This window comes from Spodoptera frugiperda, chromosome 13 (assembly GCF_023101765.2).
Source record: "Spodoptera frugiperda isolate SF20-4 chromosome 13, AGI-APGP_CSIRO_Sfru_2.0, whole genome shotgun sequence".
NCBI classification, from domain to species: Eukaryota; Metazoa; Arthropoda; class Insecta; order Lepidoptera; family Noctuidae; genus Spodoptera; species Spodoptera frugiperda.
Window position 1 is genome coordinate 5,023,921 of NC_064224.1, and position 17,347 is coordinate 5,041,267.

The 17,347-nt window shown below is 35.6% G+C and overlaps 3 protein-coding genes across 4 annotated transcripts; all 3 read right to left on the reverse strand.

The window, feature by feature from the left end:
* Window positions 1-1,126: 1,126 nt before the first annotated feature.
* LOC118270180 (uncharacterized) lies at window positions 1,127-5,941 on the reverse strand. Its single transcript, XM_050698204.1, has 9 exons — window positions 5,747-5,941; window positions 5,599-5,660; window positions 4,960-5,188; window positions 4,390-4,604; window positions 3,530-3,772; window positions 3,290-3,448; window positions 2,591-2,760; window positions 2,008-2,094; window positions 1,127-1,493 (listed from the first exon to the last, which is right to left on the reverse strand). Exons 1-9 carry the CDS (start codon window positions 5,871-5,873, stop codon window positions 1,349-1,351), a joined length of 1,437 nt encoding a protein of 478 aa, XP_050554161.1. The 5' UTR covers window positions 5,874-5,941; the 3' UTR covers window positions 1,127-1,348.
* A 602-nt stretch (window positions 5,942-6,543) lies between these two features.
* LOC118270483 (uncharacterized) lies at window positions 6,544-11,208 on the reverse strand. 2 transcript variants are annotated; one of them, XM_035586079.2, is made up of 9 exons: window positions 11,148-11,208; window positions 10,815-10,876; window positions 10,368-10,596; window positions 9,810-10,024; window positions 8,812-9,042; window positions 8,196-8,393; window positions 7,557-7,759; window positions 7,403-7,486; window positions 6,544-7,240 (listed from the first exon to the last, which is right to left on the reverse strand). In XM_035586079.2, exons 1-9 carry the CDS (start codon window positions 11,194-11,196, stop codon window positions 6,664-6,666), a joined length of 1,848 nt encoding a protein of 615 aa, XP_035441972.2. In that variant the 5' UTR covers window positions 11,197-11,208; the 3' UTR covers window positions 6,544-6,663. The 2 variants fall into 2 exon arrangements, with proteins under 2 accessions (XP_035441972.2, XP_035441973.2); XM_035586080.2 differs by having other exon boundaries at window positions 6,998-7,240; window positions 7,564-7,759.
* A 490-nt stretch (window positions 11,209-11,698) lies between these two features.
* LOC118270182 (uncharacterized) lies at window positions 11,699-17,209 on the reverse strand. Its single transcript, XM_050697919.1, has 9 exons — window positions 17,062-17,209; window positions 16,917-16,978; window positions 16,211-16,439; window positions 15,498-15,712; window positions 14,841-15,089; window positions 14,340-14,564; window positions 13,679-13,887; window positions 13,337-13,420; window positions 11,699-13,148 (listed from the first exon to the last, which is right to left on the reverse strand). The coding sequence occupies exons 1-9, from the start codon at window positions 17,087-17,089 to the stop codon at window positions 11,699-11,701; spliced, it is 2,751 nt and encodes a 916-aa protein (XP_050553876.1). The 5' UTR covers window positions 17,090-17,209.
* Window positions 17,210-17,347: the final 138 nt, after the last annotated feature.

Below are 17,347 nucleotides of genomic sequence, written 5' to 3' on the forward strand. Positions count from 1 at the left end.
AAGTAAAAATCACATACTCCCAAAAAACCAGGAGCTTTTTGAGGTTACAAAGACTTACAAGGCTTATGGACTTTTTTTTTCATTTTAGTCTGTTTACTACATGTCACTGCGTTCCAATAAGAACATGTTTCATTTTGGTAAACCAACGGAGTTGAGAAAAATAGATGAAGTTATCTTAGCATTCAGCGTGACGGAACCCTGGTTCCTCAGAACGCCAGGGTCACACGATTAATCCCACGACAATGGAGACATTTTACATTACACTTTATATCATAGACCAGTAAACTAAACAAAATACGTACTACAATATAAATTTTATGTAAAATAAACCTTTGAATGATATTTTATCAGAAAAAAGCACTTTTACACTTGCACATAAGGTTTGACGAGGTCAGCCACGCTTCTCGACATGATATTTTAATATTATTTTTTTCAGAGTTGATGAAAATGACTCCTATGCGGAGATTAAACAATTTGTTTGTGATGGTGTGAAAACTCCGTACAAACCTTTGGAACCACCGTTGTTACCTTTATTTGATACTAGCTACTTCCGTGCGGTTTCACCCGCTCTGCTCGGTTCCTATTGGTCATAGCGTGATGTTTAATAGCCTTATAGCCTTCCTCGATAAATGCACTATCCAACACAAAAAGAATTTTTCAAATCGGACCAGAAGTTCCGGAGATTAGCGCGTTCAAACAAACAAACAAACAAACAAACAAACAATCAAACAATCAAACAATCAAACAATCAAACAATCAAACAATCAAACAAACAAACAAACTCTTCAGCTTTATAATATTAGTATAGATAGATGTTAAAAATAGTTCGGTTACCCAACTCGTTGTTTGATAGCACCATCATTATTAAGAAGACTACCTCTCTAGGATCGAGGCTTCAAACAAATACTTTCGCTTATTATTATGAGAATGGCCGTAATGGCCTTTGTTGTTACAAATAGGAGTATTTACCGTAAGTTCTTTTGCTACAAATACAAATAGCAGTATTTTAAAAATGTAATACTTGATAGGATTCTTTAAGTTATTCTTAATCATGTAAAAGAAAAAGTGTAATGAAAACAGTATAAATACGTTTATTTATTTACATTATATTATTAAGTTTTTGACATTGAAATATTATTTTTTTAATATAGACGCAAAAATTTGATTAAGATTACAAGTAATCACTTTCCTAACTAATCCTGCTATCCTATCCTACTTTACGTTTTAATTTGTGAGAATGTAAGAATTATGTATGTTTGTTACTCATTGACGCTAAACTACTGAACAGTACCCTTAGTACAAGTTTGACGAACGAGAAACGAGAGCGCATTCGGCACTCTCGTTTCGTTTATGATTTATTAATAGGCAGTTGTGGTCTGAGGGCAATCATTTGATTATCTGAAAACTTATTTATTTTCGCAAACTCCCTGTATATCTTCTTCTGTTCCTCAGCCTTTTCTTGATCATCGATTTCAATTTCATTTTGTGCGGGCCTGTGAGCATTTTAAAGTATAGTATAGACACATTATAACGGTTCTTTGTCTATAATAAACCTATAATATATCATTAAATAATATCTCCATAATAATATCATTCATATATTGGGGCCATCAAACGTGAAGCTAATTTCCAGTACATATGGAAGTTAAAAAACCCGTCACATCTGATTTAGTATTATAAAACAAAAATTTTGTTCATTAGTCTATGTGTATAGTAAAACATACTCCTATTACATTTAAAAATAAACTTTTTTGAGGGCGGACAATTATCCAATGACTTTTCCCGCCTAGGTGAAACGAGAGGGAATCTTCTCACTGACTAAAACCACCCGTTCCTACTCCTGCTTTTTGAGCCGGAGCCCCGGCAAACCGTTAAGTCTTCCGCGGCTCCGGATCGGACATTAACCCTACTGGGCCCCATCTGTAGTGGTCTGATGGCTCTTTAAAGCTTTAATGGAAAGCGACGGGCCATACAGGTCTAGTTTTGTTCAAACGGCGAGTAACTTACCCTGCTGGATGATTTTTCCACGATACGAATTTCTCGACAGTTTCGTAACCTCTCATTATCGGTGGACTGTCGCATATGGATCTTCTCCTGTAAATTAATTCAAATTCAGTATTAATACTATAGTCTTAAGTCTTATTTCTATCGAATTTTGTACGGGAAAGTATACCATGTAACCTATTGAAGAACTCGTCATATCTCCGTAAATGTTTCGTGTTACCACTAAATATAAAGATACTTTAATGCTGGTACTTACATTATACCTATCAACAGCAACCCTACTTTAATGTTTAAACATAAAATATACGAAGAAGAGTCATGCTTTGGCATGAATGAACCGGCTCGACCGGAGTGATATGGCTTCACAGAAAACCGACGTAAAACAACGCTTTCATAGTGTTTTGCCGGGTGATTGAGGTTACCTGAAGCTCAGTACCCTTAGTACGAATTTGCTTTACGTTTAATGTAATCGAAACGAACGTGCGTTCGGTTTGGCTGGCTCAAATAAACTAACCAATCAGAGCGCTGAATGCGTATGCGTACTTTAAACGTAAAAGGAAACTCATACTAAAGGTACTGTTCCTACCTTGCCTTAGACGATAGTATACAATGCAGAAACATTCCATTGCATCGAGTGCTGGTGTACAAGTAAGGTCCAGTGCATGTAGACTCAGTCGTCACTTTAAACACAGATGCAACACCGATTAGTACTTCATTGGCCCCCGCCCAAGTTACTAGAGGTCCTCCGTGATCATTCTACAAAAGCAAAAATAGAATTATTATTAGAAAGAAGAAAGAAAGAAAGAAAATTTTATTTGCACCAATAAAAAACATAAATAATTAATATAAAAAAGTATAAACGGCGCTAAACAGCCAGCATTCAGCTAAAATGCCGTGACCCGAGCGCGATAGCTCGATATTATCACACTTCACACTAATATTATTAATGTGAAAGTTTGTTTGTTTAGATGTTTATCCGTTAATCATGCTAAAACTACTGAACGGATTTTGATGAAATTTGGTATAAAGACAGGGTGTAAGCTGACTTGGATACTTTTAATCCCATGGGAATGCGGGTGAATCCGCTGGCAGACGCTAGTGATAAATGCCATAACCAAACCGATGACACAATTTGCGTCCAGGGCATAACCATTGTGGCAATTATAATAAATGTTCGTCGTTTCTTACATGAGACTCGTACACAACAAGCCAAAAGTGCTCTGAACACGTTAAAGTGGCCTTTGCAAAATAAAAGGTATTACAAATAGTTCATTATTTTACATACCTGACAAATCCCAGTTTTTCGCGTACTAAATCTTCTGCTTGATAAAGTCTCATTTTTGACAATCGTCGTCTGGTTAGAAGTTTGGTTGGCAGACCTTAAAACTTCTCTACGTGTTTCATCTTCTAAGAACACGTTGGCCGCGGCAGTATCCTTATCGCACTTTTGAAAGAAGAGATTGTCAAGATATAGTTTTAAGTCTAAAATTACAACATATTGTGTATTTTAAGAATATATACTTACAAGTGTAAGCTTGTCTACTGAATCTTTACATCCATTTAGTTTTGTGTCACTACTTCCTTCGTTCAGGTCTAAGTTACCATGTTCATCTATTTCTCCCTTCCCTTCAGTACATATCATAAATTCATCGATAACGTTGCTCATATTAGGGAACTTACTATACGCCTTTTTGCACAAAGTCTTATCTATAATCTTAACAGCTGCATATCGTAATGACTCTTGATTGTAATTTTTCGTATCTCCTGGCTGTAAACAAAATAGATTTATATAATGAACCATAATTTTTGTATCTAATTGAACTCCTGGGCAAAGGTTTTCGGGTTAGAATGGTGTATATGGTACAATAAAGTTTATTGCTTTTCGGAATGTTGAATAGTAACCGCTGAACGTCAATAGACGTATACATACAACTTGTGATGTTTTTTTAATTGATTTTCAATCCGGTCGTCATCATCATCATCAGCCAATAAAGGCTACAGCTGATCAAAAACCTATTCTAAGGGGAGAATTGCAACCAATTTAATTTGAGTGCTGATGCCCATTCGATGGTTGCAGTTTTTGGACACCTCGTTTCATAAAATTCAAAGCAGCATAATATATTACAGACACACAGCCACAAAGGCGCCTTTATTTTTTGGGTGCGTGCACCACTCTATATGTAATCGGGCATATACGTCTCGAGACGCTCCTCCTTAAGCCTTTAACTGCCATCAGAAAACTGTTAAAGGCACATCCTCCACTAACGTAGGTCACCGGTGACCTACATGGCAGTTAACGTGTTAACTGTAGTTTGCCTTTAGTGATCTTATATCTATAGCCCATAAGTTTAAGAAAACATGTAATGTCTATACAAACAGTCTTACTTTTCGCCAGATATCTAGATGTCCCCATCCATATACTAAGCCATCGACACCTGGATCTTGAAATCGTTTCTCATAGTTAACTCCTATAACTTTAGGTTTGTATGAACAAAGACTTTCATATTGGCTGTCGTTAAAATCAAACGGTGATTCCACTTTTACTACAGCAATGTCTATGTATGACCACTTTTCTAATTGATAGTAGTTTAATTCGTATTCTGAAAATAAATACAATACCCGTTGTATATTTTTTAATCTTTCATTGTGCAAAGGATTTTGATTTTGTTTTTATGGTTGGATTAAAATTATGTATGCTCAACATCATCAAATAAACGACAAATAAAGTATCATGGGCCAAGTTGCATTAAAGAGATGGTTACACCAATTTCTTGTAAATTGAAAGCTACTATGCCTTAATCTCTTGTCTGTCAGTATATCAGACACAATAGGAAACACATTGTGTCTTGTGTAGATCTGCTTTCTGAGATGGCGGGCAAGAAGTATTTCTTTAGCAATCCTTACTATTAAGCCATTCTAAATTAATGTGTATATTATAGTAAAATTTTTACTTACTCATAGGAACACAAGTATAAATCACTTTCTTCTTCATTGTTTTAGTACACTGATCAGTGTCAATATCCTTGTCTGTGACATACTTCTTGTACCCAGCGACCGCATAGAGGTATTCCACATCGTCCACGCAAGCAGCTGATGTTATTATGAAAAGCGTTGATACTATAGCTCCTCCACAAACCCAACTGTCATACGCTTTTGATGACATTGGAGCTTTTACTAAGTAAGCCTAGAAATACACAAATGGTTGTAGCAATGAAATTAAACAATACTATGGAAACTATAGACGTCATCAATATCATAAGTCCCTTGATTCTATCCATTGCTAAACATGGGTCTCCAACGAGACCGACACGGGTTACCGTGTTTGACCCATGTTTTGAGACCCTCATGAGAGAAAGAGGGGAGAGAGAGAGAGAGAGACTGAGAGGAGAAGGAGGAGAAGCCCATGTTTATGTATCAAGTTAAACAGTAACCAGTATAAGCTGACCGTTGATTGTGTGGAATAGTCATACAGTAACAGACCATAAAAAATTGGTTTTTAACGCTTGATGCATAGCTGTGTGTGCATAACACTGCACACACCTAGCAAAAGTAATAATAATTGGTCACTATTTTTCTATTATTTTTTATCCTTACCACGTATCTTTTAGTTCCTGTCACCTCTGCACCATCTTTGATTCTTCTATCACAATAAGAGACTGAAATGAAATAATATCTACATCTATAAAAATAATTTCTATTCCACTGTATTATTATTTATATTGAACATCCATTATCGACTTACCAAAAACAATGTTTAAAATTATAGCAATAATCAACTGTAAAGCCACCATAACTGTAAACAATATTAAAAAACAAAATGAAATTAAGTCTAAGCTATAACTCTGCGTCCGTTTCACTATTTTCCTCATTTTTCTGATTAAATGATTAAACTTTGAACACAGAATTCATAAATCTGTGGTGACGTTGTTGTCGACTAATGCAAACGATAAGAATTTTAATGTTTGTAACTCCATTCTTTAATAGATTTATGCAATAAAGTTTTTAGTCTGCATATATAACACTCACGATATTACTTATTTTCTTTTTTTAAGAGGCAAAAATCATCCCTTTACTTTTCCCATCTTAAGCGAGGCAAGTAATATCAGACTCTTGCTGATAAAAAAACCCCCCATTCTTACTACTGCTTTTCAAGCCCGAACCGCGGTAACCCGCTAGGTAGGCAGTCCACAGCTCCGGATTACTTATTGTCAACTGTTGGACATTCTAAGTTACACTAATGACAAATACCTATTAATAACAATTTTATTAAGGCAGTTTGCAATAATAAAACTGGTGTCATATAAGAAAAAAGTGAATATTTTGTTTGAAACTATTTATTTTTCTCATGGTGGATACTTCCAATGTGATCTGCTCGTCTCGAGGAGACGATAGTGACTCTCAGGTTAATAAAAAAGAGCGTGACATTTTTTTAATAGGTTACTTTATTTCAAAATCTTTAGTAACAAAAAGAAATTCAGCTAACTACTACTATACTATTCTTACGGTTAGTTTAACTATGCGTCATAGCTCTATCCGTATTCAAGGTCAATTGACTGATATTTTTCATCAAGGAGATCAAATATATGATACATCAAATAATAGTACAAAAACATACATTTAATTAAAAAAAAACTTAAAAGACTGCCTTAAAAATAATCGTCAAACATGAAGAGGAACTTGTGGACGCATTCTGAAAAATTCTTGATTATTGCTATTCATGGTTTTTTCTGTGACCAAAGCGGGAGCAGGAGGTGGTTTATATATTTCTGGAGGACGTCTATTGGTCAAAACAGGAACATTCATCTGTACTGGACTGATTATTGGCGGAGACGTAACACTCGGATCATATCTACCAATTGGCACAGGCCTTTGGGCTAAATAGTTCTGTGCTCCCCAATTTACTGGTGCATTGTTATTTGGTATCGGATTGTTAGCTGGTATAAAATGATTTGTTCCATATTGTACATTTTGAGAATATTGTTCGTTGGCTACATACACGTTTGGTGCATACTGGTAATTGTTACCAAAACTCTTGATAATTGAATACCTTTCGTTATTCTCAAACTGATTATTTAGTATTGGTTTATTCACATTCAAGTAATCTTGCGATATGTTTCTCACGTATGCTTCAGAATTGATATCTACTTTAGGTGTCTCTTCATGTTTCGTGCTCTCTTTTGCTGGCTTAGATGTTGATTCATCTCCATTTCTTCCAATTTTCTCATTTTCAGCGGCTCTGGGAACATTGAGAGTATACTTAAAATTTTTGACAGTAATATATTTGCGAGTATTGATAAGTAACTACCAAATATTGTTCTCGACAAGCGACTTTCGCTCCTATTCTTATGATTTTAAGTACTAATATTAGTTAAAGAAAAGAAAAAATTAGATGGCTCACCCAGCTGGATGATATAACCAGGAAATATGTCTTTCAACTGTAGGATGACCTTCGTCTTCTGGTCTCTTTCTGCACACAGCTCGCCTTAAACAAAACTATAAATAAATTCTGTGAAACTAAAGAAAATCTTATCTCAATCTCATATTTTTATTACCTTGTACCTTTATCTTTCTTTTGTGGAGTTACCAATTTATCCGTTGTTAAAATACAATCGAGGAATGCTCCGTTACATTGCGTACTTGTATACAAGAAAGGGCCCACACATTCGGAATCCTCTGACACTTTAAATACTGAGGCTATGCCGATGAGAATTTCGTGGGTCCCCACCCAACTGACTAATGGTCCGCCATGGTCATTCTGGGGGCAAATATAAGAACATCAACTGAAAGAAACATTGAATTGTTGCCTTTCCAATTTAAGTATTAGCTAAGGAACTATGAACGCTCCAAGTGAAGTGTAGAAGATCCGGAGCTGCGGACTACCTAGCGGGTTTACCGGGGCTCCGGCTCAAAAAGTAGGAGTAGGAACGGGGTGGTTTTAGTCAGTAAGAGTCTGACACTCTCTCTCGCCTCGCCCAAGACGGGACAAGTCATTGGATAATTTCCCCACTCAAAAAAAAAGTGAACTGCAGATAAAGATTGCAAGGAGCTTCGCAATATAACTACCAAAAAATCTATATGACCGTACATACATTAAAAAGAAAAAGTATGCCGTCTTACATGGTTACATTGTGAGTGTCTTTAAACCAAAAATAAATAATGTTTGACAACAAATAGCATTGTATAGAACACACCTGACAAATCCCATGCCTTCGACCATTAACACCATAAACGAGAGGTCTTTTACGTATAACAGTTTCATTAATAAATGGATGTTCATTAGAATTATTCACTTGATTAGAAATATTTCCATTTTCCATTTTTGTCTCTGTTTCGTTCAGCGAAAGATTTGTCACTCCGATGTGCCGTCGATTTTCATAATTTATACATCGCTAAAAGAAAAATAAGTGATAAGAATAATTGTATTGTTTGTATCACTCAGATAATAATTACTTATTTTAAGGTTTGTATTGCCTTTTGCTTGTATTATAACTTTCGTGACACATACTAAATGAGTTATTATTTTATCGGCTTACTCACTTAACTGTATGTAGTTTCAGTAGCAGCGTGACAATCGCCGCGTCGTATGTCGCGAAATGCTGCTCATGAATATGAGCCTCTAGCATGGCTTGAAACTAATCGAGTTCCTCATCAAACAGTTACGTGACGAAGCCGATAACATAATAATTGGTCATTCGATATTTTTATCCTCTGTGAAACGTTTTTTATATTTTAACAATTTTTGTGCTTATCAATATTGTACGGGCTTCATTTTAATTCACCTAAGTAATTTATAACATCAATGTGCACCTCTATATTTATGTCTTTCGGCCCACATCCATCATGTTCGGCTTTAGCTGGTTCTAATGGATCGCCTCGGTCGTCAATGTTGCCCTGTCCGTATGTACATATCATGTACTTGTCTATCACTTCAGTCATATTTTCATAATCTATATAATGCTTTTTGCATTCTTCTTTATCTATTATCATTACAGGTGCATAATTTAATTTCTCTTGATTGTGGTTTCTGGCATCATTTCTCTGAAAGTTTGAATTAGGATAAAAAATTGACTGTGACAGGTTTTTTTTACGTTGATAAGTCTGCGTTTGGCCACCAACCCGCTTACTGCCAAGACGGCGAAGCGAAGATGTGGCTGAAGATGGAGCACACAGACTTAGAAAGTACCTATTTACTCTGACCTTGAAAATACCCGGCTTGTATTTCTCAGGAAAAATTGTTTGAAAATCTAATTAGCATGAGTTTCATGGACATCATTTTATTTTATTGACAAAATCTTAATCATCTACTTCAAACACTATACAATGTGATAGGGGTGAGACTTCTAACCCGTTAAGGCTGAGTACTACATCTAATTTTATCGACAAAAAAAATAATATGGGGGGTTGAACCCCTAATTGAAAATATTGAAAAATAGTGATTTTTTCGGTAAAAATAATTCACAAATGATTTTTTTCTCACCAAAACATTATCAAACATATGAAAAAAGTAATGAATTAGTTAGCCAAGGTTATTAGCTACCGTTTGTCTTTTTTTTTTTGTTTCTACGACGCATACAACCTTTGATATCAAAAAAAGTAAAGAAAATATTAAAATAGCCATAACTTTTAGGGGATGGGATTCGACCCCTTCGACCCCGACTTTTGTCGATAAAATTAGATGTAGTACTCAGCCTTAACGGGTTAGAAGTCTCAACCCTATCACATTGTATAATACTTGACAATTATAAAATAATAATTGCAGAAAAATTGGTAAAGAAATATACTACTTTAGACATCTGTAACTTTACCTTTCTCCATTTGAATAAATGTCCCCATCCAAATACGATAGCATCAGTTCCAGCCTCTTGGTACTTAGCTTCATAGCTAACCGGTATCACTGCTGGTATATATGAGCACGTTGTCTTGTAAGATTCGTCAGTAAAATCGTAAGGAGACTCAACCTTAACGACACCTATATCTATGAGTGCCCATTTGTCCAGTCTTTCGTACCTTATTTCATAACCTAAAAGCATGTGATCATTATTAAGTATTAAGTTATAGAATAAGGCATTTTTTAAAGGGGGAAATCATCCAATGACTTTTTCCGTCTTGGGCGAGGCAATATCAGATTGTTACTGATTAAAAACCCACCCCACTCCTACACTTACTTTTCGATCCGCAGCCCCAATAACCCGCTAGGCAGTCCATAGAACAAGGCATAAAGACCACTTAAGTGTGAATTAAGTTTAAGACCACTACGAGATCTTTCATTACCATAACATTTTATCCATTGCCCAACTACACACGATACACAAGGACATTCCCAAAATGAGGGAATATTTATAAAAATTAAAAGTATTACGTACCCTCTGGATAACAAGTATAAATTACTTTCTTTTTCATTTTACTAGTACATTGGTCGGTTTCTAATTCAGCATCAGTGACGTATTTATTGTAGCCAGCTATCACGTAGAGGTAATCAACATCTTTAATGCACGCTGCAGAAGTGACTACATATTCACTCGTCACTAAAGCACCTCCACATAACCAAAAATCGTAGTGAGCTGAAGCTATTGGTGCTTTCACTAAATATACCTGAAAATGATACTGATGTTTATACTCAAAACCATTATATTCATTGATCGGTGATGTCGTTTCTGAAAGTAGACTTAGACGTTTTCTTTTTCAATAGGACACTAAAACTGAGTGAGAACAGGAGCAAGATCAACTATAATTTGTACTTTACTCTTTTTCCGACAATCGGTTCAAGAGCGCTGGCTGGTGATGAATTGTGTTAAAACTATTTTACGTACCACATAAGGTTTGTCCTTTGTCACTTCTTTACCTTCTTGTATTCTTCTTTGGCAAAACGTTTCTGAAATACAAAATACTACATTATCTACTATCATTATTTCTCCTGTATTCACACAATAAACTAGATTATTCTCTACAAAGTCCACCGGGCCTTGCAACCGATTTCTTTTTCCAGAATTAACTACAACATTAAGTCCATTTAGAAGAATGTGTGTGTGGTGAGACCACTTTGTACAATATACTAGGTACAATTCTAAGCTGCGTGCTATTGTAAGCAATTGCTTAAACTGAATAGTGCAACCAACGGCAGGGACTATAAAAAAGCGACATACCGAGAAAAAGTACGAACAGAAACACAAGATTTGACTTTATCGTTAACATTTTAAGTAGGTACTGTCCTTGAATTACTGATATGAGAGAATTTCAATTTATTGGTTAGTTGTTTTACTGCTTGTTTTATTAATTGTGGATTTACTTCAAGCTTGTCGTGCTTTTGGTATCGGTTTTGATCAAAACAAAACTTGCCATGACATGCATGATATTTTTTTAAGTTATGTAAAATTTGCCGTACCATTTGTGTGAGCTTGCGTTAGCATCTTCGATATATCTCAAAACTCAATAAAATACTAATTTATGAAGAGTAGTAGTATTATCTTTCTCTATGTATATTTAAATTATTTTGCAGACAGTTTGAGCCAAGTTTTACTAAGATTTCTACATTATAGATAACTTTTTTAAACATAGGGTTCTTTCTAGGAAGATACACTTAGTTTATGACATAGCTCTCACACTTCTGTCATTCAGTATGGTTTTCATTGAAAAAAAATAGCAAGTTACAAAAAAGTAATAATTTAATGTAATAAAAAAATAATACAATCTAATTTTATTTGCTACGAATTGGTTTTTGCGGTCGCATTTTGAAGTTCACGAAAATATTTGAACTTTTTGGACTGGTCGGTTGGTTTTGTTTTTTCTCTCCATTTTGTGTAGCTACTTTGTGTTCTAGGTTTGGTGAGGAGTTTGGCTTAGATCCCTCCCTTGAAGGACCAGTACGTGACGGAGGTTCAAGAGTAGGACTTCTCATGTTAGGTACCCAATGACTGGAAGGATCCTGGTTTATTGACGTCTTGAAATTTAATGGAGACCCCATGTTCGCTGAAGGTCCTACATTCGTTGGAGAACCAAAGCTGTTCTGAAGTTCCAAGTAAGACGAGGGTGCCGGTAAAGGGTTAAAATTTGACATTGGTCCTAAATTTGAAGCAGGTTGTAAGTTTAGTGAGACTCCTGGATTTTGTGGATACCCCAAGTTCTGTGGAGATTCCAAATTTGGATAAGGCATTAGGTTTTGTGGTGGTCCCAAGTTTTGGTTTTGTTGAAACTCCTGGTTTAATGGACGATCCTGATATTGTTGAAACCCTTGGTTAGGTGATTGTCCCAGATTTAATGGCGGTCTCATGTTTTGTTGGAACATCGAATTTTGTTGAAACTCCTGGTTTGGTGGACGCCCTAGGTTTTGTGGTGGCCCCAGATTTTGTGGAGGACCCAGGTTATGTGGCGGACCCAGGTTTTGTAATGTTCCTAAGTTTTGTGGAGGACCCAGGTTTTGTGTAAGTCCCTGGTTGTAAGGAGGTCCCTGGTATTGTAGAGGCCCTAAGTTGTGTGAAGGATTCAGATGTTGTGGAGACCCTAGGTTTTGTAGAGGTCTAAGGTTTTGTGGAGGCCCCAGGTTTTGTTGGGACCCTAGATTTTGTAACGGTCTCTGGTTTTGTGGATACCCCAAATTTTGTGATGGCCCACTATTTGGTGGAGGCCCTAAATTTAGTGGAGACCCGAAGTTCGGTGAATATCCTAGATTTTTTGAGGGGTCCAAGCTTTGTGGCTGCCACGGATTTTGTCTTATTTTATGTGGTGCTACTATCTGCGGTGAAAATGCAAATCCCATGTTTGGCTGTGAAAGTCCTACTACTTGTGGTGCGGGCCCTATGTCAGGTCTCATTTGCTGTAGAGGACCCAAAGGATTATTCATTGTTTGTGAGGGACCCGTAGTAGAAACAACCTCTTCTGATGAGGGATTTAAAGGTTCTTCATTTTCCTTTTCATCTGAAGACGCCGTTTTCATTTCTGAAGGCTTTTTCTTTAGTTTCATTAGCGCTAAAAAGTTAGCTTGAGCTCTATATTTTCCACTAAGATCTTTTGGAAAGCTGACTTGTTGCGTGTTTCTGTCACGTAAAGGATTATTCTCATTTGAATCTTTGTCCGATTCAACACGTGTTGCAAACTTATCTTCCTTTCTTTCTGGCTTAGAACGTAGCGCCTTTTCATTGTCTGCTGGTCTGTAAAAGTGGAAATATTAGGTTAGAGTGTACTAACTTATAAACTAGGAAGCACTTGTTATACAATTTAGAATAAGATCGAATTTAGACATTTATACATTATCTGTTTATCAATAAATATGGTATCGATATATATACCATATCTAAAATACGGTAAAGCGTGAAACAAGACAAAGCATGCTACTTACCCAGAGGGATGATCTTTCCATGAAACGAATCTCTCAATTGTATCATATCCCCTCACGCTTGGAGGACTGTCGCAAAATGCTCTCCTGTTAGATAAAAACATTAGTGATTAATTTATGGAATTAAGTTTTCATTAAGAAACTTAATGACATTTTAAATTATTTGCTTAGATACCTCTTTATTCTAATGATCTACATTTTTTCCAATCACCAATAATAACATGTAAATATAAATTGCTATGGGTTTGATTACGTTCTCTTTAAACTTTTACTCTTATATTTACATCCCAGCTTCCCGTTACAAATATTTCTTCAGTGACTAGTTAAAAATATCAACATACGTACCTATCATTAGTGTTATTATTTTTAGGAATTGGAACCTTTGGAGGCTCTTCATTTAAGGTACAATGTATAAAAGCACTATTACACACTGTACTTGTGTACAAATACGGTCCAATACATCTGTTTTCTTCATCAATTTTGAATACTGAGGCAATACCAATCACGACCTCTCGTTTGCCGATCCAGCCTATGAGTGGACCACCGTGGTCATTCTGAAAACAAAACATCAGAACAGATATATGAAAAAACACTAGCTGCTCAATTGTGTATTTTGTTCTTATGATAATAAAGTTGGAAATCGATTAAGAACGATAGATATGAGTAGATTCTCTTACTAGCGTCAATTCATAAGTTTGTCAACGAAATCTGTGAGATTGTTGATCAAATCTCTGTTCTATGTATTGTTAATAAAATAATATAAGGTGTAAACTGAACGCTCCCGAAAAACGCAACATAAATCTTAGGTTTTTATCATTTGTATTATCGTTATTGTTTTCGTGTTATTTATGCAACATCAAGCTTTAAGCAATTGATTAAAACTTTTGTTACATAAAATAAATATTGAATTCTTGATTTTTTTAAGTAAGTCTCGCTTTTTACCATCACATTTTTGTAGCGTTCGGGAGTGTTCGGTTCACAATCTGTATAATAATTGATCGCTTACCTGACATATTCCATTTCTCCGACTAATTCTGTATTCCATGTTTTCGTTTATAAATGTTTCATTAAAATTGAAATTCTGTGTGTTTTCACCAGTAAGACTTTCAGTTGAGTTCTTTGAATCTTCATTGTCAATCGTATCATTTGCATTCATCCGTTTGCGAGTTTCATCTCTAGGATAGTTGACATAGTCTACGAGAATTGGTTCCTGATATGGTTCCATTGGACACTGTAAAGAAATTACATTATTAAAATAACAAACAAATATTATATAATCATTTACCTCAAGGACAGATTGTCATATAGATTTTACGATAACTATAACTGAATAAAACAAAGTCTTGTGTACCATGGCATGGTATGACTTAAATATCATCAAACGTTAAAAATATAAGAAGTGTGTAAGAACCGTGGCAATTGGCGTTCCATTGTCTCTGCCTACCCCCATGGGAGACAGGCGTGAGGTTATGTATGTATGTATGTATGTTAAAAATATAATACTTACCATATCACCTGTTTCACCCATCAATTTCTCTTGTTGTGTAACGCAGCCATCAACCAATGTATGATTACTTGATATTATTTCTCCCTTATCGTTCATGTGACCAGCGTCCAATGAACATAGCATATACGTGTCAATTGTTTTGAGCATTTCTGGATAGTCCTTATAGTGATCTTTGCAAAGCTGTTTATCCATTAGCAGTGTTGCTGAATAATGGAGTATTTCTTGGTTATAGTTGACTTTGTCACCATGCTGAAAATGTATTATTGGATATTATAGTTTCGTTTCAGAAAATTTAAAAAAATACTTTATATAGGAAAATATATTTAGTTTCTACTCATGATACTCATACCATAATGTGCACCTCTATATACCTCTTCAGGGATACAAGACTCATGCCTTTTTTCGCGGTACGACGATTTCTACTCATCTATAATCTCTTTTCATCATGAATTTTAACTGGCACAATGACAAAGTGGTGATGAAAGCAATGTTAAGGTGGAAAATCATCCTATGACGTTTCCCGCTTTTGGCGAAACAAGAGTGAGTGTCAGATTCTTTTACTGATTAAACACTACAGACTTCGCAGCATGATGATGAAACCCCTACACAACCACTTAAAACTTAAATATAGATATAAATAAAATAAGTACTTGTTACCTCTCGCCACATTTCTGTGTGCCCCCACCCAAGCACCATAGCTTCTGTGCCAGGCACTTGATGTTTAGGGTCGAAGTTGATGCGTATTATAGAGGGTATATACGAGCACATTATCTGAAATCTGGCGTCGAACAAATTGTACGGTGATTCCACTTTTACCAATGCAATGTCTATGTACGACCACTTTTCAATTTCATCGTAGGAAAATTCGTAGGCTGAAATATTTTTGTCACATTAATCAATCAAGGAGGACCAAGGGGAGGCCTTTGTTCAGCAGTGGACGTCTCTCGGCTGATGATGATGATGATGATGATGATTAATCAATCTGAATGATGAACTTCCAAATTAACTTCCAATTTAAGGCTTAATATCTTATTTCTGTGTATTGACCATAGAAGCAGATGAACATAAATTGAACGAGTTCAGAACAGTCAAGATTTTCATGATATGTGTAGGGTTTGTCGAATTTGAAAATAGTTAAATGCTATAACTATTTTCGCCAGCAAAGTTACGAGTCCCATATTTAAAGACAGGTATATGAAGTTCTAAAATTATCTGCCACGGCTTTTATGGGACAATACTACGTCTCATTATAGCCGCGGCAGATAATTTTAGAACACTTATATATTCATTGCCATACAAAGAGCTATGATGGATCAAAATGCTTATTTCTCATGATACAACTGTTTAGATACTTTCTTCCTTTGACTTACCTACCGGCACGCAAGTGTAAATAACTTTCTTCTTCATAGTCTTAGTACAATCATCGTATTCAATAAACTTGTCCTTAATATATTTTCTGTATCCTGCGATCGCATACAAGTAGTCTACGTCTTCTACGCAAGCAGCTGATGTTAAAATGAATTCTTTGGACACCAGCGCTCCACCACAGAGCCATGAGTCATAGATTTTCTGTGAAAATGGTGCTTTTACTAAGTATACCTGGAATTTATAAAGGATTTTAAATATTTTATTACTAGGAGTCTAAGGGTGATTTTCCAATAGATATGTGCTATGCTACGTTGCTGTGGATGCGTTTGGCTTCCGTCAGTCATATTCATTGGTACACATTGATTAGCACTGGTAATAGAATCTAAGATATGGATTTCTAATATGGAAAGTGTTACGGATGCGACCTATGAATGTGTGCTATGGATGGCTTCCCTACTATCGATACATCACATACTCGAGCTACGCATCTTCTCCGCACAGCTACTTTGCGGCGGCGCATCATCATAGCACATCTTACTCGCACAGCTACATAGCTTAGTATCGGTGGAAACGATCACATAGTTTCACAGTTTATTACATCGTCGTAGAATAGCTACATAGCACATCTCTGGTAGAAAAGCACCCTAACAGGCATTTAGCTACCCGTTGGATCAACTATAGTCAGATAGTCTAAGAATATATTCTTACCACATACGTTTTATCTTCCGAAACTTCATTGCCGTTGATTACTCTTCTCTGACAATGCGATACTGTAATTATTAAAACTAGTATTAGTAGAAAACTCATGTCAGCTTCAGCATTTTACAACAACGCATCGTTCTGGACTGATCACCTTTTCTACAACCATGTTTTAGCCCCATTTTTACAGAAACTGAGACAGACACTGGGTATAATTCTCTTATTCATCATTTAATTTAAGATGCCGTACGATTCTCCAAGTTATCATTTATTTTGAGACGAATAATATTGAAAATTTTCTTAAAACTACTAAGAAAGTGCCACCATTTAACAAAAGGATTGGTATCCTAAAAAATGAAGAATATTCGAAGAGATCAGTATTAACTGTACCAGGTGTGATTATCAGTTACTTACCATGAAATAATATGAATAACAATAAA

Coding starts and splice junctions, on each gene's coding strand:
- LOC118270180 (XM_050698204.1), bottom strand. CDS start 5,873: ATGAGGAAAATAGTGAAACGGACGCAGAGTTATAGCTTAGACTTAATT. Junction 3,773..4,389: donor ATCTAGATATCTGGCGAAAA/GTAAGACTGTTT, acceptor TTTTGTTTACAG/CCAGGAGATACGAAAAATTA. Junction 1,494..2,007: donor TGGAAAAATCATCCAGCAGG/GTAAGTTACTCG, acceptor AAATGCTCACAG/GCCCGCACAAAATGAAATTG.
- LOC118270182 (XM_050697919.1), bottom strand. CDS start 17,089: ATGGGGCTAAAACATGGTTGTAGAAAAG. Junction 16,979..17,061: donor AAAACATGGTTGTAGAAAAG/GTGATCAGTCCA, acceptor TAATAATTACAG/TATCGCATTGTCAGAGAAGA. Junction 16,440..16,916: donor CGGAAGATAAAACGTATGTG/GTAAGAATATAT, acceptor TATAAATTCCAG/GTATACTTAGTAAAAGCACC.
- LOC118270483 (XM_035586079.2), bottom strand. CDS start 11,196: ATGTTAACGATAAAGTCAAATCTTGTGTTTCTGTTCGTACTTTTTCTC. Junction 10,025..10,367: donor TTATACTTGTTATCCAGAGG/GTACGTAATACT, acceptor ACATGCTTTTAG/GTTATGAAATAAGGTACGAA. Junction 9,043..9,809: donor ATTTATTCAAATGGAGAAAG/GTAAAGTTACAG, acceptor TCAAACTTTCAG/AGAAATGATGCCAGAAACCA.